This window comes from Neospora caninum, chromosome IX (genome assembly GCF_000208865.1).
Source record: "Neospora caninum Liverpool complete genome, chromosome IX".
NCBI lineage: Eukaryota > Apicomplexa > Conoidasida > Eucoccidiorida > Sarcocystidae > Neospora > Neospora caninum.
In genome coordinates, this window is record NC_018390.1 from 3,074,811 (window position 1) to 3,098,683 (window position 23,873).

Here is a 23,873-nt window from a genome sequence, read left to right on the forward strand (position 1 = left end):
GAGAATTGCGCCTCAAACAGGTGGCCTCTGAAAACGAGCAAGCAGGTAGGAACGAAGGCGAACGGGGGGCGAGAGAAGGGAGCGAGATTGGCGAAGAGAGGAAACGAGAACCACGAGAACGAGCAGGGTAGAGTCAACCAGACCGAAAAAGGCAATCGGGAATGGGTGTAGAGATCCATGTGTTGCTCCTGTTTCCCCCAATTCGTTTTTTTTTCAGTGGCGACCTCGAAGGCGGGGAGGCAGTGAAGGCAAATCTGCGCGTGAAGTCGATGCTCGCTTTTAAGGCCTTTCCACCTGGCGCGGCTGATCCCGTCCAGCTTGCCATGACCCGGGGAGGCCTTGCAGATTGGCTGTCGGGTCTCTGTCTCGAGCTGCATCGGCGGGCAGAGCAAGAGTTCTCTGCCTACCGAAGAGCGCCCAAGACTCTCAGTGAGATTTGAGAAAAAACGCGCAAAAGACAAATCGCACATCACTCGTAGAGCTCCCAGCACACTGGAATGTCTATGTAGTACCCTACACGTATGCGTTCCGCCGTCCATCCTATCCTCAGATATTTACATACCTGTTTGTATGTGCACTCGTTTGTATATATTTGTCCTTATCTTGATTTATAGATATATGCATATATCCATATGAACATGTGTCTATTGGCACGAAACTGCGATGTATTCCTCTATGTTTTCGTTTTCCTGTGTAGATCTTCTAGTTCTTCGTTTTCTCTTTTTCATTTGTCCCTTTTTCGGAAAAGGTCCACCACCTCTCCGTGGGAGCTGCTGCGTCGCTTCTCGAGACTTTTTCTCCCTCACACGCAGCCACGTCTGCCGCTTCTCTCAGTCGGCCCTCTCGGCATCGGGTTGTCTCTTTCCCTAGGTGTATGTGTGTCTCTCTTTGTGCGTGTGTGTTTTCTGCTTCGCGCAGCTGTCTACTACCGATCGGGGCCTCCGCTCTTTCAGCACTTCTCGCGTTCGGGTCCCCTGGCGCCTCCTCCCCGGAATGGCCTTTCTGCGCCGACTCTCGAGCAAATCCAACAAGCCGCGTTGGCCGCCTTGCTGCGTTTGGCCCAGGAATGCGGCGCGCGTCTCCCTTCCTGCGCCAAGATCGGCCTCGCCGTTTCCGACTTTGTCGAGAACGCAGGCCTTCCTGAGGCGACGCCGCAAATCACCCAGTTCTTCCACGGTGGGGTGTACGTACACCCGAAGCGAAGGCGCGAGGCTGGCGGGGCGGAGACGGCAGCGCAAGGGACGACGGCGCCTGGCGCCGAGGCCTTGCCAGCGCCGGCAGCCTGCAGCGCGGCTCTCCCTGATCCCCTGAGGCTGCGTGATGACCCGCTGGCGCAGCAGGACGGGCACGCCGTCTCCATAATAGAGGAGCACGGAGGTGCGGACGGACAGCTCCCCTCAGGACGCACGCCACTTCGATCCAAGGCCGAAAACGGAGAGGCATGCGTGACAAAAGAGGAAGAAGTGAAAGAGGAAATAGAAGTGACAGACGAGGAAGAAGTGAATCAGGATGAAGGACAGAGGCCCGCGAAAAGAAGACAAGGTTCACCAGCTCGGGTGGAGGCCGCGGGTGTGGAGCGCGACGGTGTGTTAGCGGGGAAGGCCGAAAATGGAGGAATGACGACACCCGAACTTCGCACTTTGGAAGGCGTTCCCGTTTCGGGAAACCCCCTCTTCGTTCCGGCGGGCGTGGTGACGCCGGAAAAAGCAGCGAGGAGCTTGCGCGCCGAGTCTCCCTTCCGGAAAAAGGAAACGTCTGACAAAGGAAAGCGAGAGCAGCGACAGGGGGGAGATACCGAAGACCGCGAGTCGAAAGAAGTTGGAAACGAGGGCCTGAGCTCTGAGGACGCCGAAGCACAAGGAGACTCCGACACCGCACGGGTTTATCTCCCCCTCGACGGCGATGAAAAGAGCGTCGGAGAAGGCGCTTCGCACTGCGGGAGCTGTCCCTACAGCCGCTCGTTTGTCCTCCCTCGGTGCGTCTCGCTCGACGTCGTCTACGTTTCCGACCCATCTCAAGATGAGACGTCAGCCAGCGACGCGGGCCGAGTGACTAGCGGCTCGCCTGGAGAACGGCTGAAAGGTGGCGGCGCAAACTGCCAAGATCCGGACGCAGTAGAAGCCGGCGACGAACAAGACTCGAGAGACCGTCGCAGCATGGAGGGGCGGGTGCCTTCTTTCCCCGTCTCTGCCCGTTGTTCCCGAGACGCGTCTGTCTCTCCTGGTCTTCTGGGAGTGATTGGATCTCCGCCTCGCGGTCCCGTAGGCCCGAGGGGACCCTGCCGAGATGATGGGCCTTTAGAGGACCGAAGCGGTTGGCCGGAGACTCTCGCGGCGGACCTCGATGAAGACAAACGCGACACCGAAACGATTCCTGTGAGCAGCGACTCTGAGATCGCGATCGAGGAAGACTCCGAGGAAGAAGGCTTCGATGAAGAGAACGCTGTTCTTCTTTCGCCGTCGGCGCGTTCGTCATCTCCTGGCCGCTCTGTCTCTTCTCGCGCATGCGCAGTGTCTCGTGCCTCGTCGCCTCCCATGTGTGTTTCTGAGGAACCAAGACGGTCGCCGACGCAGCACGCGCGGGTCCCCTGGCGGGGCGAGGCCCCAACACCGAAGCCTCGCGACGTCGTCCTGTGTCACCAGTGCAAGAGTCTGGTGAAGCTCTCCGAGGTGCAGGTACACCTCGACGCGCACATGGCGGCGTTCGTTTTCCAGGAAACCAATCCGAAGTGTCTGCCGTCGACGGCCTCGCAGGCCGTCGCGCAGGTCGAAGCGACACAGAGCCAGCGCGTGAAGGAGCGACTGCGCAGAGAGCAGCAACTGCTCGACGAAGAAAACCAACTCACCCTCGATGCGTTTCTCCGCAGGCAAATCTACGCGAAAAAGCGGAGACAGGACTCCTAGAACTTTCCGGCGGTCTCGCTGCAACACGAGGTTTAGGGAGCGTTTGTGAAGCGCTTGAAACTAGGTGGCGGTGCGCAGTGACGGCTGGGCGAAAGTGTTTTGTGTCTCTTCAAATGCAGCGTTTCGAGTCTTGGGGTCGGCAGAACAAACAGCAGAAACTGTGAGTCGCAGAAATGTGCGTATGGGTGGGAATGTGTCGGCCACGACTGGAAGGGAACAGCCAGAAAGTCGGTCGCTTGTCTATCGCTGCTAACCGCAGGTAAAGCCGGGAGGGCCGATGCCCAGTGACGCAGCAGGTGGCCTGCCTCCCGGCACGTGAGTCATTTAAGGTTGTGCCTCGGGATTTCTCCTCTCAGATTTTCCCTCTAACAGGACGATCTAGCATTTTGTGATGCGTGAAAAAGAAGCAGTCAGCCCTCCTGGGAAAGAGGAAACGCCGAAAGCACTGGGTCTGCGAATGTTGTCCTCTACCGTATCCAATCGTGAAGAGACGTGCTGACGCAGAGGCGAAAGATGAGCAACTTTAGGGGACGCTGGCAGAGATTTCGATGCATGAAACGCCACAAGATCGTTCTGGATGTAGTGAGACCGCATCTGAGAAAAAAAATCCTAAAAATGGAAAATGGGGAGGGGTAGCGAAAGAAAGAAGACCCAACCACACTGACTGCAGAAGTGGGCAGGAACAGCACAAATGTGCCTACACATATGTATACCAGCAGATGTGTGTCTATATCGGGATATAGCAAGGAATGCAGGCGCGCGTACATCAGTGTATATTTATATGAACATATTAGGTGGGAACTACAGAGCAACTTGGAATTTGTAGTCGAAGCGCGTGCAGTGAGTACGCTAGGCAACCACATGAGAATCAGCATAGACACCCGTTTCCCAAATACCAGGTTCCGATTTGTCTATATCAAGCGGAATGGGTGTAGCGCGCCTTCTCGTTCGGCGCGTGGATATTTTACAATCCCTTGTCGTTGGCATGATCTTAGATTCCTTGCCCAAGTCATGTGTTTCTATTTTCAACCCTGTATTATTTAGCTGCAGCTGATACACGCACACACATCTACTTGGGGGTTTCTGTCCATAAACGTACGCAGAGGTATGACTTGCATCTTGAGGCCTTAAGTCCCGATGGCATCAGTCTTCAACCGGTGCTTCAAAATGGGCAAGGCCCAGCACTGGAAGGCAACGCGGCGGACCAGCAGTTGTAACCGCTTCACATCTTCGTGGCATATGTGAAAACTGTATACAGAAAGACTTGCTTCCCACATGATACACAGATGTGCAAAGCTCCCAGGGGGTTTTCGTGTGCGCATACGGAGACAGGCTAGTTCAACTTCTTCGGGTAGCTCAAAAACGAGGACTGTATTGGAGTTGTGACCTTCGCGAGTATTGGGCTTGTGGAATCTGAGATTCCGCGCACGCCTGTCGGTATTTTAGTACATGTGGAGAGGCGTTCTCGTGTCTAGGTGTGTCAAGCCTTGTGCGCCGCCACACACCATGTCAGGAAAGGTGAGAACTGATGTGGAACGGGGAGCAATGCCTCCCCGTCTGAATGCCAGATCGGCTCGAGGGCGCAGAAACTAGGCGGCCGCGCTGAATGAATGGACGCCTGTTTCCACGCGCGTGTCTTCCCGAATCCAATGCTATCTTTTACCGGCCAAAAAATAGACGAGAGAAAACACCAAAAACTGTCGGCTTCTCAAGCGCAGCGTGGCTTGGTGGTCGGCACACTGACGCGATGGGCGCTGTGTATAAAAGTCGAGACTCGTTCTTACCAAGAGACCAGTTGCGGCTATCTTGCTTGATTGTCCCGTAGGAACACTCCACACCGTGTAGATTCTTTGGCTGTTGAAAGAGAACGGGAATCCTCGTTTTCTCCCTCGTTCTCCATGATTCTTTCGAGCTTGGTACACCCCTGACAAGGACTCGTGCTTCCGCTTTTGGGCAAGTCCTGCTCTCTTCAGTTTCTCGTTTCTACAGGGAACAGACTCAAAGCACAGATTGTGGCTCTTTCTCGTTAGACGCCTGTCCGCTGCAAGTTCTGAGTTCTTCGGTTCTACCCAAATTCCCTTCCGCTTCTCTTCAAAATGCCCGTGCGATTCGACGGCCAAGTGGCAATCGTCACTGGTACGTCTTCACTGAAAAGAAAAGTGTTTCCAACACTCAGAACTAAGCATGCATTCGTGTCACAGCCCAGGTCTCGCGAGCTCCCTTGTGCGTTTTTTTTAAAACTTCGGTATCCCACTGAACAAAACGTTTCAGATTAGTCGACACACAAGGCGAGGAAGTGAGAAAAGAACGGTTAACGGTACAACGGGGGTCGTTTGCTGGTGGGCCATGTCGTCGGTCGCACCCACGCGATGCTATTTTGGGTTCTCATTGGGCCGCCACTGTGATTTCTCTGCGTGCAACTGGGTGCGGAGGGAAAGATATCAGCTTCTTCCTCTGCTGAGTAGGCGTTCGAAGAGGGGGTTGCTCCCCCTGGATCGTCTGGGTAAATCGCTTGCTTTCTGGGGAATGCGAACGAAGACCCTCACTTGTCCCGTTTTTGCCGGCATTGCATACTTAAAGGTGACACACAGTGTACGCGTTTTCTTATCCCTTCACAGCATTGCACCCAGACAGAACAGGCTTCCGCCTTCTGCGAATCCTGAGCGAGACTCTTTCAAAGACAATGAATCGCAGCAGGTCATTTTCAGCACACATCAAGCAGGATTCCAGTTCGGTGTGCAATTTTGGTACAGCCCCCAGTGCTTGGTCCTTTTTGTATACGCTTTCCCGCTCAAATAAGGCGTTGATCTCTGTGGATGCCTTTACACCTGTCGGGCGAAACGATAACAGAAGAGCCTGCTGGTAGCTGGTTCCTGGAAGAGCAGTGCAGGAAGCCAGATTCACACCCTCTTTAAAAGTGATCTATTTATCCTACTTTCCCGAGAAGCAGGAACAACGCATCCAGCAGCACTAATCATGAGGAGAAACTGAATTTAGATCCCCGTAACGTGTGTCTGCTCTGAAGATGACAAACATGTGAATTTCCTACCGGATACCTTATGGCAAAAGTATAGTGCACTCCGGCGTGGAGCGGGAATCCCGAGTGAGCATTCAATGAAAAGATCACATTCATGGAGATGCATGCAAATGAAAATATATGTACTTGTATGTGTGTGGATATGTGTATATGTGTGTATTTGGACGGGGGAGCTTTACCTCTGGGTGGCAAGTCTCGTGTTTGGAGGCATCGGTCGGTTCAAGAAAGTTTCGAAGCCTGGTCATGTCTGAAGCATATGATTGCCAACCTGGCTGATTGTTTATGAGGTTCCATCAAAGGAACAAAAGAGATATTAGTCTTTGAGGGGCTTTGTGTTTCTTCAGGGGCGGGCGGAGGCTTGGGGCGCTCGTACGCTCTCCTGCTAGCGGCTCGTGGAGCAAAAGTTCTTGTCAACGACGTCGGTGCTGCCCTGTCTGGCGGCGCTAGCGATGCTTCCAAGGGTGAGAAAAGAACCTTTTTTCCGCAATTGCGAAGCGTCTGTCTAGTCTCGTTCCTGCTTGCCGCGGTTTTCGTATTCGCCATCGAACTTGCCCTGCCAGAGGATGGCGATGCTGTTCATCTCAACTCCTTCAATGTGCCCTGTCTTCTGGCCTCGCCGTAGCGTCTCGTCCCCTCTCCACCTGCCTTCTTGTCGCTCTCTGTAAAGGTGTTGTCTTCCCCCTTGTTTCCCGTTTCTGGTTCAGCCAAGCCGCCGGCAGACCAAGTAGTCGCTGAGATTCGCGCGCGTGGCGGTGAAGCGGCGGCGGACTACAACTCTGTGCTTGACGGCCAGAAGATCATCGACCATGCCCTGTCGCTCTTTGGCCGGGTGGATATACTCATCAATAACGCAGGTGTTCTGCGCGATACATCCTTCATGAAAATGACCGAACAAGACTGGAATCTCGTCCTCGACGTCCATGTCAAAGGAGCGTATGCTTGCACCAAGGCCGCATGGCCTGTCATGCAAAAACAGAATTACGGGCGAATCATTATGACGGCCAGTGCCGCAGGCCTCTACGGAAACTTCGGACAAGTCAGCCTTCTTACAATACAGGGAATCAGATAGTTTGTGATTGCTACGTAGCCATTTCCATGTACGTATATATATATATATATATATATGATTTACTGTATGGTGAATATCGTACAAGTACCTCTCGTTTTTAAATATACATGGCAACACTCTTTCTTCGCATGTCATCATACATGTTTTCCCGCTGTATATACATATGTATATGGCTGTATACATCACTGCTGCATATCTTTATACACGCAGAAGGGATGTATACAGCATTGTCCGCTTTGGTTTAGTGTTTAACAATTCTGGCGAACGGAGACCGATTGATGTTTGGGATGTGTGTTTATGCCAGGCTAACTACTCGGCAGCGAAGTCTGCCCTCGTGGGATTCACAAAAACTCTCGCCTTCGAAGGCGCGAAGAAAAACATCCTCGTCAACTGTATCGCCCCCCTTGCAGGTCGGTTTTGTTTTCGCTTTGTCTTTTGTGCAGGCTTGTCTGTGAAGTTTTGCCTTTGCGAATGTGCTTTTTCCAAACGCGTTCCCTCAACAGACAGCAATCTTCCCATCCCTGCGCCCGCCGCCAATACCCCGATTAGCCTGCACGGCTTTTTCTGTCCTGCTCTTTCTCTGAAGGAAGTCCGTGATCCAGAAGTGTCCCTGGAATGCCGATGCTCTCTTACTGTGTTTTTCCATGTACACCACGGAAAACCCCACGGATCCACTTCGTCATTCCTGCAGCGATGCCTGTTTCCCTTGAATCGCGTTTGCACTGCTCCGGTTGGAGGCCTCCTTCAGGCACTCGAATGACGGCGACGGTCTTGCCTCCTGATCTCGTGGAAGCCATGAAGCCGGACTATGTCGCTCCCCTAGTGGCGTTTCTATGCAGCAAAGAGTGTCGAGACTCTGGGCAGGTAGGACAACCAACTGACCTGTCCCACGAGAGGCGAGAAAGCACAGCTTCCCAGCTCGCTTTTGAGGCTAAGGATTCATCAAGAGCCCGTCGCGTGCACGCACATCCGATTGCAAAGCGTACGAACATGAACGCATGCACATATTCATATGCAATATACCGTTTATACAAGCATACATACGTGTTATATATACATACACAGGTTATTGTGTAATGTATTCCTGTATGCATAGGGGCGTGCATGTGATTCCACTGAGTTCGTGTAACAGGGAATCTGGCTTCAGGTTTTATCTGGTGGACATAGCATTTCTTGAGTACACAAGGGAACGCATGAGTTTTCTGCAAAGAATATGCGAAATGTGCCTTTTTAGAATGCAAATCCGCATCCACATATAATTGTTGGTAACAATAAATCGTAAGCATTCGACTTCAGCCTTTATGATCCATCCTACTGTGAATGGGGAACCAAGCACGCAGTCGGCATGCGGACAGATACGAATTCGTAGGTGTGCGCTTGAGATAACGGTTGTTTGGTTGGCTAGGCTTACGGAATGTAGATTTGGATATGTGTCGTCTTTTTGGAGTATGGACAAGGGCGTCTCCAAGTGAAAATGGCCTGACTGCTTTCTCAAGGTGCACGGCTTGCTGAGTCGGGATTCTTTTCTCGGTCGCCACTCACGTTCTTCTCCACAACCGCGAGGCTGCTTGCTGAGTCTCTTTCTCTCTTCCTCTCTCTGTCGACTGTTTGCTTTTTGGGCACATGCATTTCGACAGGTTCTCGAAGTCGGAGCCGGGTGGGTAGCGAGCGTGCGTTGGCAACGGAACATCGGGCACTCGTTCGCCCCGCCCCTCAGCCCAGACGACATTGCTCGAGAATGGAAACAAATCCGCGACTTCTCAGGGGACGTGGCTTACCCAGCGTCCCTCCAGGACTCGATGTTAATGGTAAGCGCGTTCCCAGGTTCTCCCGTGTCGATGGAACTTGAAGTTGTACAATATCCGTACAGCAGGCTTACGCAGACGTGCTACATATGCCAGTGTGAAAGATCTCAATTTCTCTAAGTGCAAATACACGTCTATTCGTACAGAGGCATGCATATGTAGTCACCGACCTATATATATTTTGGTAGAGCTACTCAGGCGCATTGTTTCAATATACGCGGCTATGAATGGTGCACATATATGGATGTATATATGTATATGTCTACGAAATATACATGCGCGTATTCGTCGGAGCACACGAAAACGGCCGAAGAGGCTGGCATGAGGGAAACGGGGACACGTTTCCTTTGTTCAACGGTGAAAGATGCGACGGCGTCTTGGTGCGTCAAGCGTTGGCCAACATGATACCTCCTTTCTCATGATCGAACTCTGAGGCGTCTGTCGAGAGAAGAGAGAAAAAAAGAGGAGAAAGGGAGCTAGAGAACGGGAGATAGAGAAAGAAAGAGGAAGAGAGGACGAGAGTGCGAAGGATGCATTTGCGTGTGAACGTGGTAAACAGCTTTTTCGCTCATCTGTCTCCCTCCAGGTTATGCAGCGTTTGCAACAGGAACCGAAGCAAGCAAAGATAACCGGCGTGGAGCAGCGCGACGCACTGAACGGGAAGGCAGAGAAGCAGGCCGGGGCAGCTGCTGTAGGAGGCTCCACACCGATTGGAAAAGCGGGGCTCATATTTAAACTGATGGCTGCTTACATCAGAAACGCACCTGACGCGCGACAGAAACTCCAGGACAAAGTCGACAGCGTTTTCGGGTTCAACGTGACAGACGGGAAAACGACAAGGTCGTGGTCCATCAACCTCAAAAAGGGCAACGCAGGTAATGAAGCTCGAGTCCATATATAAAACCGCCTACAAATCTACCCACCTGCATACTATTTATCTTCTAGACTATCATACACAATATAGAAACTTCCATCTCTGTATCGTTGACATATGTAGTGAGATACAACCCTACAGATATATATATATATATATATATCGATAGATGGAAGCATAGGGCAGCATAAGTGAATATCCTTTGAGGGTAAATCTGTCCCGAAGTGTATGAAAGAGAGAGACAGGGCACGGCGTGTTCTTTATCACATGCATGTGTGTGTATATGTGTGTTCACCTATGTACACCTGCCGACATGTATAAATACATATATATATATATATATATATACCTATACATGCATACTTCTACTCAGCATTCATAACAGGCAGTAAAAAAAAGTCGCGCGAAGTTTCAGAGAGATTCCTATTTGAGTTGCGAATCCTAGACAACGTCGTTCGCACACCGCTGCATGTCCTGGGGAAACCAGGATGTCGCACAGGCTCTTGAAGAAGCCAGATGTCAGGAAATCACGCTGGGTTTTTCTTCTCCGTGTGTCTCACTCTCGACTTGCCGCTCCACGTCACCTCTTTTTTCTCGCGTCTTTTCTTCGGTCCAGGGGGAGGCGTCGAGGAGGGCCTGCATAGCGCGCCCGACGTAGTCTTTACGATGGCAGGAGAGCACTTTGTCTCTGTGTGTCTCGGCAAGTTAAATCCTCAAATGGCCTTCGTTCAAGGGAAGATGAAAATCAAGGGAAGCATGCAGAAGGCGACGAAATTTACTCCGAGTTTATTTCCCCCCATTCCCAAGGAACTCGTGGACATGGACGACGCCGGAAAGGCGGTCGAAGCGTACATGAAAGCAAGCAACGTTCCTCTCTCACAGCCTCCCCGCGGTTCCGACGGTGAACCGCCGGCTCAGGCAAAACAGCAAGCCGGCGAACCCGCGAACAGCAAAGCTGCAACGGGGCGAGGGGGAGCGCCGGAGGCTCCGTCGCCTCGCGCGAAACAACTCAAGAGCATGACTCTCTACGAAGTCATGAAGAGGCACCTGGCAACAGCTGAAGGAGAACAACTCGTGAAAAAGGTGAGATGTCTCCTTCGCTAAGAAACAGCTCTGGGCGGTCGGAAGGAGTGCGAAATGTCTAGCGACCAGAAAAGAACTCCCGCGTGGTCCATCCACAGGCTTACCAACCCATCTCCGTGTAAATACGTCAATGCACAAATATATATATATATATATATACATACATATATATATATACGTAGAGAGAGAGATTAGCTCGTTTATGTATAACGGGGTGGTTAGAGGTCTGTGTGTGTGTGTGTGTGTCAATGCATGTAAACGGAATCCGCACGCAAGTCATGGGCTGAGTTGCGTACAGGAAGCAGGTATCCTTTTTCCCGTTTTTTGTTCTTTTCCCTAGATCAAAAGTGTCTACCGGCTGAATATTCTCCCGAAAAAGGGCGCGGCCCCAGTGAAAGTCATTTTGGATTTGAAGAATATGCCCCCAACGATACGCGAAGAAGACGACCGGGAGCACGCAGCCTGTGACTGTACAATCACTCTTTTGGACGAGGATTTCGTGAAGCTCGCACTGGGGAAAATGAATCCCCAGCTTGCCTTCATCCAGGGAAAGATCAAACTGAAGGGATCAATGCAGGCGGCACTCAAGTTCACTCCTGACATCTTCCCAAAGACCAGCCGACTCTAGAAATGAAAGTCGAGACCTGAAGACAGCGCATGTACACTGCACCGGTTTTCTGTATGCCTGGGAAAAGGGACGGGTTCCACGGTCGGCACCAGAAGAGCGAGGCCGAAAACAAGTCAAAACAGAAATGAGCAGCGGCGCCAGGCTGTTCGACGATATACTGGAAGACAGACACAGCTACAGAAATGGTAGTAACACAGCGAGCTCCACGCAAGCACACATATACATTATGTGTGAATGTCTGTGTGTATGTGTATGCAAGCTGACGCACTGACGAGCACCTACATGAACGCGAAAATCCGTCTAGATTTGAACAACCACCTCTTTACGCACAGCTGGAGAGAGACACGGATTTGTTTCAGGTTCATGTACTTCTATTATCTCTCCTGTCGCCCTCTTTGCAAGACAGGCGCTTTGTAGACTGTGTAGAGGTCCGTCATTTCAGCATTCGTTTCCGGGGTGGGGAACGATTGCGTTGAGCGGCGGCTAAACTCGCCCATCCCGTGAGATCTGCCCCAGAATAACGTTGTATAGCCAGAAAAAATGCAGTTTGGAAGTGTGATCTGGCAGCGTCCGAGACAGGCCGCGAGCTCACGCTCCTTCATCGCGTGAATCCGAGCCTCTTTCACCAACGTTGTGGAGTTCAGCGGAAGTTCGAGCGAGAGCGACATGTGCCAGAAGCTCCACTAGAGGGGCTAAGCTTTTGACGGCAAACACGGAAGCGAGAAGGGGAGAAAACCCGATGTTTCGGGCCCGCCTGTCTGTGGCTTGGTCTCTGCCTTTTTTTCTCGATCGCTTTTCCTCTGTTTCTGGCGCAGTCCTAGAGCTTTTTTCTCACTTGTTGACGTAGTCAGGAAAGGCAATCAAAGCCCATGAGCTCTGACTCTGCCTGAACAACGTGTTCTGCCTCTCTGACTTGCCCCCAGTTCGTTTGGCCGGGGTCTCAAAACTCAGATGCACGCTGTTTAGGAAGTCACACGCCCCTGATAATCCTACCGGTAACCAAGAACCCGTGTCCACCTGAAGAGAAGCTCACCGTTAACGACGGTCCAGTTTCCTTACACTAAAAAGTACACTACAGTTGGGGATTGCGGGCTCACATATTGCCATGCATGCTCTGAGTTCAGGCAGAACCTAATCCAAAACACGGCGATGGCAGCGCAGGCTGCCTGACGTTTCTGTGGAGCCAATCGAACTAGCCTGTGAAGTGAAAAAGTTTGCTGGCGCCGTGTTTGTTCGCCACCCTGTGAACGCAAGTCAAAATACTGCAGTACCTGCCTCTACCACACCTTCTTGCTTTTGTGCGTCTTCGTCACAAAGCAAAAGTCGCGTCACAGCCCCAAGCAGATACACCTAAACCCAAAACTCTGTCTTTTCTGCATGCTTTTGTCGTACCGCACAGTGGAGACCTGATCGAGGAACCGTATGTTCTCTTCTCAACAAAAAACACAGCCGAACGACAGCCCGCTACAGTCACTTCCAGGTCGGGCAAAAGGCACTCTCACTAACCTCGGTGGACGTTGAAGTCCGCCGGGGAACTCACGTTCGTTAAAGGACGGGAATAGAATGTACGTGCAAATGTGGAAGAGGAGGGCGGGGCATGTTAAACTTTTTGGTTTTTTTGCTCCCTCGCTGGATGCATATAATGAACATACGAAAGCGCCGAGCTGCCGACAAAGAGACCCAAACCCGTTGCATGTCGCGGTTTCTTGCCCAGCGCAGGTCTGTGGGGGGGGGAACGAGCCACAGACGGACCAACGGTAGAGCACGAGCTTGCTCATTCCGTCCAGTCGAGAGAGGCCCTTCGTGCGCATTTACCCGCAAATATTTTCCCAAATTTACCTTGTCTGGTAAGGGAGAAACGAACTGCGGTGGCCGCTGCCTTCTTTACGGGAAATTGCCCGTCTGCGGTATTTCCGCAACGAATCTCAGCTGAAGAGGCAGTCCACGAAAATGCTTGTGTCTCCCGTTTCCGTCTCCAGCCGCTGTACTTTCAATTTTTTCTAGGCATCCTGATTTTCGGACTGCCCTTTTCTCCGTGGCAGCTCACTCTCGTCTGTGTCGTCAAATCCCATTCGGCCTTTCAGGGTTTTCTGACGCGCTTCCGGCGCGCTCCTTCGATTGTGGCAAGACCTGACGCCAGTGTCTTTCGGCCCGACCGTGATAATCTCACTTTCCAAAGAGTACGCCTTCAACGCTTTCCTCCATAATTTCGTCGACCGCACGTTCGCGGCGTGCATTCTTCTCCCAAAAAGCACAAGTGACGAGGCAAAGCTAATACCAGACGACACGCGAGTATAATCTGGGACAACGCGCCAGCGAGGGGGGCGTGACAGCTCTGTCAGGAGCCTCTTGCTGCCGTTTTTCCTTCTCTCGTTGTGGCACTTTCCTTTTCCGGCGGAAACGACATGTAGCAGCACTTCCTCTCCAACCGCGGTCCCAGCAGGCACGATCCCTCCTTTCGTTGAGGTGTACATACACCGCCGCCCCCTGCAGGGCTCCGGCGTCCCCAGTCGCCGAGGGGGTTCCCGCTTGTTTTCTGCGCCTAACTCTTCGCAAACACAATGGCTACCAGCTTGCACAGTCGCCTGGTGGCGGCGATGCCACGAAATGCTGCCGAATTAAGCAAGGCTTTTGATCTTGACGATATGGTACAGAAGAAGACCCGCCGCCAGTCGTCCGGGGTCATTGTTCCCGGCGGAGCAAGAGGCCTCGTTGTACGAACGTACCGGGGCATTCTGGAGGGATCAGAAGACGATGATCCAGGTGCGATAGACACGTGAACCGGCAAAAGGGTGGAGGCTACACAGCACAGAGGTGGTGTGGAATCCCGTTTCTCGCCCGTTCCGACAGAATGCGAAGGCAGGAGGGGGAAGGGTCCGGCAGGAGGGGTGCCTTCTGCTTCGGTCTTTTCCCCCAGACACTACAGAGGCTTCTTTCCCGTTTGGTGTTATCCACTCTGGTTCACTCTCGTCGTCGATGACTCTGTGTTTCCAATATTTGTGTTTCGTCCGCCCTCAATCACCCCCTGTCTTAGTGGCTGGCTCTTTTTTCTGTGTTTCTACCTCTCAGTCGCTGCTCCGTGTTTCTTTCTCCGTCCCCCTTGCATGCACACTGCGGTTGCGTGGCAGCCTCTCCGCTGTTCTACTCATTTCCTGTTCTCGGAGTCCGTGCATGCCTTTCTCCGGCGCCGGTACACTTGAGAATGGTTGGACTCTCTTGGAGAAGGCAGCTCCATCAACTGAGCCGAGAGCTCCGTGATCTTCGCCGCGCTGTGTGGACGAGCGCGTCGTTTTGCGGTTTGGCGACTCCTCTCTCCAACTGCACTGCGTATTTTGTACATGCATTCGAATCTGCTCATGCATAGGTGCGTATGCGTATGTGCACATGAATGTGTGGCAGGTGTACGTGTGCGTCTCTGCTTCAGACTCTGCCAACCCCGAGGCTCATCAGGTGCAAGTAGCCTGGGCAGACGGCAGCGTGGAGAACATTGCGCGAGATCAAATTGAGCTGGGTAAGGAAACAGAGAGAAGACACGACAGAGCAAGACACGAGCCAAGAGGAACGGTAGGGAAGGGAACATGGGAAAACGCGTTTCCAGGAGTCCGGCGGGGAAGATCGAGCGTGGACTATCGAATGAAACAATGTGCTCCAACGCTAGCACCATAGAACTTGGATCCGGTAAACAATGACATTCAAGATCTAAACCAGTCACACTTACGCGGACACTGGTCTATCACAGCCTACAATTCGTACATGCATATACGTGCATACAGCCTTTCCAGCTGCGTTTTTGCGTGTACTTACACCGCAAAAGATGAACATCTGTCCACGATTGCCAGGTGCTGTGGAGAGTTTTGGCATTGCGCCGTAACTCAGCGAGAGGAAAGGTGGTTGTCTGTCCAGTGCGACTTCTGCGGAGATTTTTTTTCGAGATGGGCAGCACAGCCACAACACGGGAGGACTACGGTACATCCGTGGATATGCATGCGCCTGTATACGTAAGTATTGTGAGGTCTATTTGGATATTCTGTGAGTCGTCACTGTGCATCTGCGTCGAAGCGTGTGTACCTTTGACATCAAGAAATGTGCTTGTGCACATGTCTCTTTGCTTCTTTCAGTGGATCGGCCGTTCTACGCGGGGGATTTGGTGGTGTCGAAGGACGGGAAGAGTCTGGGTCTGGTTGTCGAAGTGAGTCAGCGCGCAGATGTGCGACTGGTGTCTTCGTCAAGAGAGGCCGGGAGGTCCTCGCGATCACAAAGCGCGTTGTCATCTGCGGGACGCGAAGACACCCGAGGCCGATCGAGTGTCCTGAGCGTCGGGAGCGGATCGTTTTCCCGTTCGAATCGCCTGGGGCCCAGAGGCGCGCCCCGGGGTGTCTCCGCTGCGGCTCTGCCGCTCCAGGAACACCCAGACAGTGTGGGCCCTTTGAGGGTCGAAGACGTTGAAGTGACGTCTCTAGAGTACCTTCCTTTGCCGCCTTCTCCGCCGCTTCTTCGCCCCCTCCAGGCGTTCGAAGTCGGAACGACCGTCATCAAAGATGGTCACCTCGGCGCGGTCATCAGCTGCAAAGTCGACTACCTAATCAAACTCGACTCCGGGCACGAATTCACTCTCGAACACGGGTACTTGCCCCAAAACCAATTCCACAGCTGCACTTCTATAAGCAGACACTCACCATGCACACAAGCACACAACGTACATGTTTATAAGTATCCAGCTGGCGTTACTTCAATATACATAACCTACTTACCTGTGCATGCGTCCACTGCGTACTTACAGCATTAACATATATATATATATATATATATATATAGGGAGGCGCCTTTGTGTGGATCGTATGTTGCGACTTCCCTCTTGTCGCAGTGAGGCTCAAGTTAGGGAGACGGCTGCGCGTAGCCCGTTTGCGTGCCTCGGTCCAGGCGTGTAAATGCTTTCTGCTTTCGCGATCGCCTGCGCAGGATGGAGGGCGTGCGGCCGGAACCGCGTCAAGGCTATCCGACGGAGGCCTACGGGATGTTTCCCTCGCAGCGGATTTACGTCACCGGCGAATGGCTAGACAATTTCCAGCAGCAACTGCAGACGCGACAGGAGAGGCGGGAGCGCCAGGGCGCAGCGGAAGAGGCGTCCATTGGGGCGCACCGTCTCTGCCGAGGTAGGAAACAGGCGCGAGGCCCCAGGAGAGAGAGAGGCGAAACCCGTGGAGCGCGAAAGGCAACGAGAACAGAGAAACGGGGGGACAGGTCCGAACAGAGAAGGAAGGGGTGGGATAGAGCAGAGGGGGGGGGGGACGGATCAGGGGGGGAACAGCTGAGCGGGAGAAGAGAGGAGACAGGAGAGAGGGCGTCGCAGGGGAGGCGAGAGCAAAGAGGCGGAGTTTGTGGAATCCCCAAACACAGAAGCAGCGACGCGGGAGAGAGCGAAGCGCGCCGGGGAAACGAAACTGTCTCTCTGCTGGCATCCACGGGCTTTTGTGGGCCTGCGGGGGTCGTTTCGGAGATCCGCGTTCACGAGGCCGTCCTGCGTCGCCCGTTGTTGCGTCTCTCCCGCTTTTCTCTGTGTGCAGGCGTGGTGAAGTCGTTCGCGGTCCGGAGAGTGAAGGTCAACTGGCTGCTCGAGAACAGCGAGTCGTGGTCGTCTGCGCCGCCTCCCCATCCGTTGGCCTCGCAGGCGAGCGATCACGACTGCTCGGAGCTACTGCCGCTTCAGCAGTTTGTGCTTCGCCTCGGACAGCCCGTCTACGTCAACATTCGCCACCACGGGCAACGCGCGTCTCCATCTGGCCTCGGGGCGCTCCCTGTCTCGGACGCCGCTCGCGCTGTGACTCGAGGGCCGTGCAAAGAGCCGGCGAGCCGTGCACCGAGTGAACCTTCGAGAGAAGATCACACAGAAGAGCAGAGCTCGCTTTCTGAGCAGACGCCGGCACATGCTTCTTCCCCCTCCAGTTCTTCCTCGAGTTCTTCCCCCTCCAGTTCTTCGTCGAGTCCCTCAACTTCGGGGTGTACGTCTCCCGAGCCGCTGTATCGGTTGGGCGTCGTTGAAGGCCTGGCCACGCGCTGCTGCGTGCTGTGGGATGACGGCAGCGTGACGCGCGAAGAGGGCAGACAGTTGACGCCGGTGAACGTGGATCGTGTGCCGCTCGGCCATTCGGAGTTTGTCGTGAGTCTGGCGATTCTCCCGCACATGTACGTGACGAAGAAGCTGACGCAGGACGACCTCGACAAAGCCGCGCAGGAGGAAGAGGCGGCGGAGGCGCGAGCGCGCGCCGCGGGGCCCGCTTGGTGGAACGCGCCCTACTTCGGAGACACTGAGCTCGGGCCAGACACGGCGGTGCCGGAGGAGTTGAAGGCGGTCGAAGTCGTTCGCGCGCTCTCGCGAGTCTGCAGGGAAATGGGCATCGCAGACTACCTCGGAAGCAACTTGCCCCTGGACTTGTCCCTCTTCGACGCGCCCTCAAATCGCACAGACCGAGGAACCGAACCGGTGGATCGGAGAGCGACTCCGGGTCTCCGCAGGCGGCGCGAGAGGCGAGGACAGAGCGAGGGAGAGAGTGAGGGACGGAGAACGCAGAACGGAGAAACCGTGCAGGCTTCAGTTCCAGGCGACGAGAGGCTCGCGGCACGCGGGGCACCGACAGACGCCGAGAGCGCAGCGCATGCAGAGCGCAAAGCGGAGGCAAACGAAGGCGGAGAAAACGAAAGTGGAGGAAGCGGAAGTGGAGAGAGTGGCAGGCGGTCCAGCAACGACGACGATGCGTGGGAAGACTGTGGCAGCGAGGAAGACAGCGACGGGGCGGAGGGTGCGGGTGACTGCGTGGCGCCTCGCGAAGTGTCTTCGGGACGCGGAGCGCGGTTGGCGTGTGTGGGGACAACGGGCCTCGTCACCGGCGCCAGCGTGCAGGACGCAGTGGAGCATCTCCAAGATCTGTTCCAGTGTCTCCAAGACGCCGTCGGCCCCGGGAACCTGAACGTGCCGATCTACAAACGGATTCCCGTTCTCCGCAGCCCCCCGGAACCGCGAGGAGAAGAACGCGGAGAAGCGGATGCATGCGCCACAAACAACGCAGCCTCTCGTGACGCTTCTCGGCGCACAGCGGAGAACGGCGACGCTGGACCGGAATCGAATCCCAGCGCAGCCCCAGACGCCGACGCGTCTACCCCATCCTCTTCTTCCCCATCCTCTTCTTCCCCGTCTTCGTCTTCCCCGTCTTCTGCTGAGGGCGATGGGGGGGAGTCGCGCCGCGCTCAGCGGCGTTCGCGGTCTCCAGAAGCCGAAGCGCCTGCGCGGCTGCACGCGTTGATGGGGCGCATGGTGAACGGGGAGCTACGGAGAAGAGAGCTTTTCCAGTTCATCGAGTTCATTCGAATGGCCGGGCCGACCGTGGTGGGGCCAAGCGGGGTTGGGGACGGCTCCTGGGTGAGCGCGAGCGGGCAACGCCGGCAGCTCGACCCGGTGCAAATTCAAGGAATCATCAACTGCGTCTTGTCCCTGCGCGGCGAGGCTGCTCTTTCCACGTTCCGCTCCTTCGCGGGCGCGAGGAACCAGGGACGGTTCGGAGACCGGGAAGTCGGCGTCGTCGTCTGCGTCAACCGCGAAGAAAAAACCGCCACAGTCGCGTGGCTCACCGACCCTGAAGCCTTCTTTGGTCAGACTCTCAACCATCGCGAGAGAAACGAAATTACGCGCTGGGAACCCCCCCTCCCCCGTTCCTTGTGTTTTGTGAGACAGGGGTGGCGTGATCGAAAAAGCGCGAAGGAACAGGAGAAAATCTGGGGACTCGATGGCGGGACCCGCGGGTGGGAGCGCATGGGGCGAAGTCCCCTTTTCAGCGCCGTCGACTGGCATGTACATACACTTGACACCGCCAACTTCGTAGAGGCAATCACGCAAAAGACGTGTCACGCTGCTCAGAGTCTTCAGCCCACACGCAAAGGACCTTACAAGGAAACCATAGACTAATATATATATATATATATATATATATGTATATATAGTGTACATGCAGATGTGTGGACATACCGATATATATATATATATATATATATATATGTATTTGTTTGTGTCGGACGCGCCCTAGGCTTTCAGAGGTGATTGCAGGGGGTCAGAGTCCCAGAGAGGCGGCAGGTGTTCTCGTCCAAAATGACTGTCTCCTGTTCCCTTTGGTGGTGTCGTTGTGTACATGAGTTGATACAGAATGCAAATGTGCGCGTGTGGAGACGGGGGCTGCGTTTGCGAAGGCCCTCCGCCGTTTCCACGTGGACTTGTAAACACAGACGCGTCTGTACATCTATTTGCATGTATACGAAGATTTTGTGCATGTGTTTGCCTGCGAACGCGTTTTCGTACATTCGCCCCGTTCGTGTCTCGTCTTCAGCCGGGAGGGTCACAAAACCTGTTCCGGTTCTGCCTGCTTGTTGGTGGCCGCGGCGAGGGAGAAGAAAAGAGGAGAGTAAGAGCCAGGAGAGAGTACGAGAAATCTCTTTTCCGCCCTTTTTTCTTCCTTTCAGCGCGCGCCAGGAGTCTGCGGACGGAGATTGAGGCGGAGACGCGCGAGGCGCGGAGTCGGAAGGACGACCTCCACAGACGGACCGAGCTTCAACTCGCGCGCTTCGGCATTGCAGTAAGCCAAACACTTTGACTCGAAAATGCCTCAGACAAAATACGCTCGATGTGAGTTTTGCTCAGGTGCACCCTAGAGGCTCTCAAAAGAAAAAAAGCGACGCTTCCAAGTCAGCCTCACATGTTTATTTCTCGATACAAGCGCGTTGTCGCCAATGTTTCCATCTCGACCGGTTGACCTCTAGATGTGAATCTAGAAACATATTCATATATATATATATATATGTATACAAACACGCATGTATATATATATATATATATATGAGAGTATGCACATATATATGTGTATGCGAGTTTTTGTCCACATGTGCGTGCTTGAGTGTGTCGTGCGTGGAGCCTGTTCTCCGACTCCGGCCGCGAGAGGGCGTTTGGAGAGCCGTACGAGCAGAGAACGTGTGTGTTTTTCTTCAGATGTGGAACGGAGGTCGGCCGGATCGTCCGCGAGAAGACGCAACGGGCGCTCTCTACAGAGCCACTGCAGGTACACTTGCTTTCCCAGATTCGCCAGTGGAGCATGGCCTTGAGGCCCGAGAGGTTGCCTGTGTGTCTCGTCAGCGCGTGCGTGGATCCTTGGAGCGCAAACGGCGTCTCTCTTCTGTTTTTCGCCTCTCTGTGCTGGCAGGGGACTACACAGCAGGTGCGGCGGCGAATCTCGTGCGCGTGGAGTCAGTCCCTGTCACGGATTTGTCGCCCCTCAGTCGTTTCCTGTTTTTCCCGGGGGACTGCGCCCTCCTCGTGGACGAGACGGCGCGGCTCTCGGGAGCATGTGAGGGCCGCAACGCGGACGCGAGGGAGGGACAAGCGGGCAGTTTGGAGCCGCGAGAGAACGCGAAAAACGACAAAGTTTACCTCCAAGTCGTTGCGGTGAGGCCACGGCTTGGCTCGAATGCCGCTCCCGCCCGAAACACTTTACCAGCAGTTGAAGAGAACGACGCGGTTCCAGGCCGCCTCATGGTCGCCTCGAGCAAGAACCGCAACAGAACTTGGCGCAGAGACACAGATATATGCATGCCTGACTCCGAACGAAAGCGATAACTCTGTGCACAGATACACCGCGGCCGATATATATATATATATATATATATATATATATATGTATATAAATGGATGTATATGTATACGCACAAATATATATATATATATATATATATATATATTTTTAAGCGTCGAGGTATGGAACTATTAGCGTGTAGGTGGGGACGGACTGAAGCAGAGCTCTGAGCGTCTGTCGAGAGCATCGCGGGAGTGAGTCAGTGGAAACGTCGGACTGTTGACGTCGTTTTTGAGCAAAGATGCTTGTGTATTTTTCCGGGTTTTGGACGTGATCTCGTAAAAAAGATCGATTTCACTGGGTTGGTCTTCGATGTATGAATGCTTCTACACTGCACTTTTTGCAGGCTTGTGGAGGCCTCGTCTGGTGTCGGACCTTCGACGGTCGTTTAGCGCCCTTCGCTCCCAACGAACTCGTTCCCCTCAACACGCGGTGGTGCGACTTGGAGCCTTCCTACGAAGAAGTAAGGCGGAGGAAGCAGAGATAACGGGCGCCGCTAGTGCCAAACTCTTCTCTCCTTTTCCTTCTCTATCTCTTCCCCTTTCCCTCTCTATCTCTTCCCCTTTCCCTCGCTATCTCTTCCCCTGTCCCTCTCTTCCTTTCTCTCTTTTCCCATCTACCTGTGTCCTTTTCTCTCCGCTTCTCTTCCGCTGTGTCTTTCTCTTGCTGCCTTCCGGTGTCGCTCAACGGGTTTCTGGTGCGTGCCTTCTCTCTTTCAGTCCTCAGATGAGGAGTCGGAGTACTCAGAGTCCGAAGCGGATGAGAGCAGCGAGGACGACTCCGAGGATCGCGAAACGCAGTCCTACGAAAGTTGGGAACTCGGTGAGACACGACCCAGTCTGTCGCTGGAAAAGCGATGCCCGACGAACGGGGCATCTCTTTTCGCCTGACGAGACAGAGCCACGAGCTTTCCAAGGCCCACCGACACCCGCTTGCCAGTACATCCTCGAGATAGGATAATATATGCATGCATATATATATATATATATATAAATTTATATGCGTTTACAGATGTATAGGTACCTAGGAATGTATACAGAGTAGATAAGCCGCTAGGGAGAGAGGTAGATATGTCTGTGCATTTGTGGCCATGGGGTGTTGTTTGTGATTTCAGACGACGAATGGGAGAGCGACTCTGGGAGCACCAACGTGACAGACCTCTCCGATCCTGTTGGGAACGGCCCGAGTCGATGCAGCAGCGTCGAGAGAATGAGCGATCAGTCGCAAGACGTAGCAGGCGGATAACGACAGTCCTCTTCTTTTCATCTCTTCGTTTCTCTTTTTCTTTCCTTCCTCTTTTCCTTCCTTCCTCTTTTCTTTTCTTCCTCTTTTCCTTCCTTCCTCTTTTCTTTTCTTCCTCTTTTTCTTCCTTCCTCTTTTTCTTTCTTCCTCTTTTCTTTTCTTCCCTTTTTTCTTTCTTCCTCTTTCCTTTTCTTCCTCTTCCTTTTCTCCTGTTCTTTTCTGTCTTGCTTGTCCGTGTGTGGCGGTGATTCCTCTCCCGGGGGTTCCATGTTTATTCAGTCGCGCGACTCGTGGAGCTGAACGCGACGCGTGCGCGGTTTTGTCAAAATGCGGAGACCAGCGATAAATCTGGAAGGAGTGCAGGAAGAAATTCCAAAGAGAGGGAAGTTGACGAACCAGAGAATCCACGAGCCTGCGGTTGAATGCTCCGAAGAACGCGACGGAGGTCGTCTCTGTAAAAGCGGTGGGAACGGTGTCTCTTCACGGGGACAAGAACGGCGAACACCCAGAGATGCGAGAAGCCCAGAAACGGAGCCGAGAAGACCAAGCAACCTCAGAGCGAGACGCGGAGCTCTGTTCGGCGTGCCGAACAAGAGAGATGCGAACAGCCCGCTCTTGCCTCGTTCTTAAGCGAGGAAGGAATGCAAGAGGATCCCACGTGCACCTGTGGGCGGCACAACTTTCCTCGAGATTGGAAGTCGAAGAGGGAGGGCGTCTCGACGTGAAAAACCCGGAAAACGCGCGTGGCTCTGAGACACACACGCGTGCATCGAGCGACGTATACATCGATCTCGGGACGACCGGTTCGTTGACCTGGTTCTGTGTGACTTGTCCTTGCATTTCCGCGAACAGCGATCGTTATATTCATGCATCTCAGCATGGATATACATTTCTTTTCAGACCGTTGGACACATTTGAACTGAAGATTTTTCCAGGGGAGGTGACAGGTTCCCTCGGGAAAACGTTCATTGCCGAGACACGTCTCGACAGCGACAGAACGCCGTGCACTGGCGACGGACAGAGAGAGCCTGGTGCGACTTTTTAGAAAGGTCGTTGGTGCATGAACCTTCCTAAATTTTCATCCTGCTGCGTCTCTAGCTGTGGAACACGTGCAAATGCTCCAGATGCTTCTGTAGATCCAAACGGTAGAGTACGGTGGTGTGCGCACAGGAGCGTCCCTACAGGAGAAAAGGAGCTGTCTCAGAAGGCTCGGAGCGAGTGAGGGAACTCTCAGCTTTGTCGGACTTGTTCTCGCATACGTCCTTGGTAGATCTCGAGGGATCGAGGCTACGGCAGAGACGCGCCGGATGCCTTCGCTGGCAACCCGATCCGCCCTCAGCCGTTCCTCTGGATGCGTTTTTCGCCCCTTTGTGCAGTGCAGCTACACTTTTTGCGCGCACACCTGTCCCGAGCTCTGCTCGGTCTCGACGGCGCCTTGAACGGAAACTTTCCGCTGCTGTGTTCCTGCGCTTTCGAGACACGGAGCACATCTGGAACGACGCGCGCGTCTCTCTTTGCCAGTCTCGATACTGTCTGGTGAAAACGCCTAGGACGAGAAGACGCG

General features: G+C 53.7%; 2 protein-coding genes across 2 annotated transcripts; both read left to right on the plus strand.

Annotated features, from left to right (window-relative positions):
- Nucleotides 1-4,999: 4,999 nt before the first annotated feature.
- On the plus strand, nucleotides 5,000-11,399 carry NCLIV_042220 (putative peroxisomal multifunctional enzyme type 2; the record flags this gene model as incomplete). Its single annotated transcript, XM_003881131.1, has 9 exons — nucleotides 5,000-5,039; nucleotides 6,285-6,401; nucleotides 6,645-6,976; nucleotides 7,314-7,419; nucleotides 7,758-7,873; nucleotides 8,647-8,817; nucleotides 9,401-9,689; nucleotides 10,305-10,771; nucleotides 11,112-11,399. 9 exons carry the CDS (start codon nucleotides 5,000-5,002, stop codon nucleotides 11,397-11,399), a joined length of 1,926 nt encoding a protein of 641 aa, XP_003881180.1.
- A 2,561-nt stretch (nucleotides 11,400-13,960) lies between these two features.
- Nucleotides 13,961-22,312, plus strand: NCLIV_042230 (conserved hypothetical protein; the record flags this gene model as incomplete). The annotated part of the gene is made up of 12 exons (XM_003881132.1): nucleotides 13,961-14,162; nucleotides 14,824-14,910; nucleotides 15,518-15,588; nucleotides 15,802-16,022; nucleotides 16,359-16,552; nucleotides 16,964-19,042; nucleotides 19,905-20,017; nucleotides 20,428-20,497; nucleotides 20,639-20,880; nucleotides 21,414-21,530; nucleotides 21,787-21,889; nucleotides 22,182-22,312. The coding sequence occupies 12 exons, from the start codon at nucleotides 13,961-13,963 to the stop codon at nucleotides 22,310-22,312; spliced, it is 3,630 nt and encodes a 1,209-aa protein (XP_003881181.1).
- Between the last annotated feature and the right edge of the window lie 1,561 nt (nucleotides 22,313-23,873).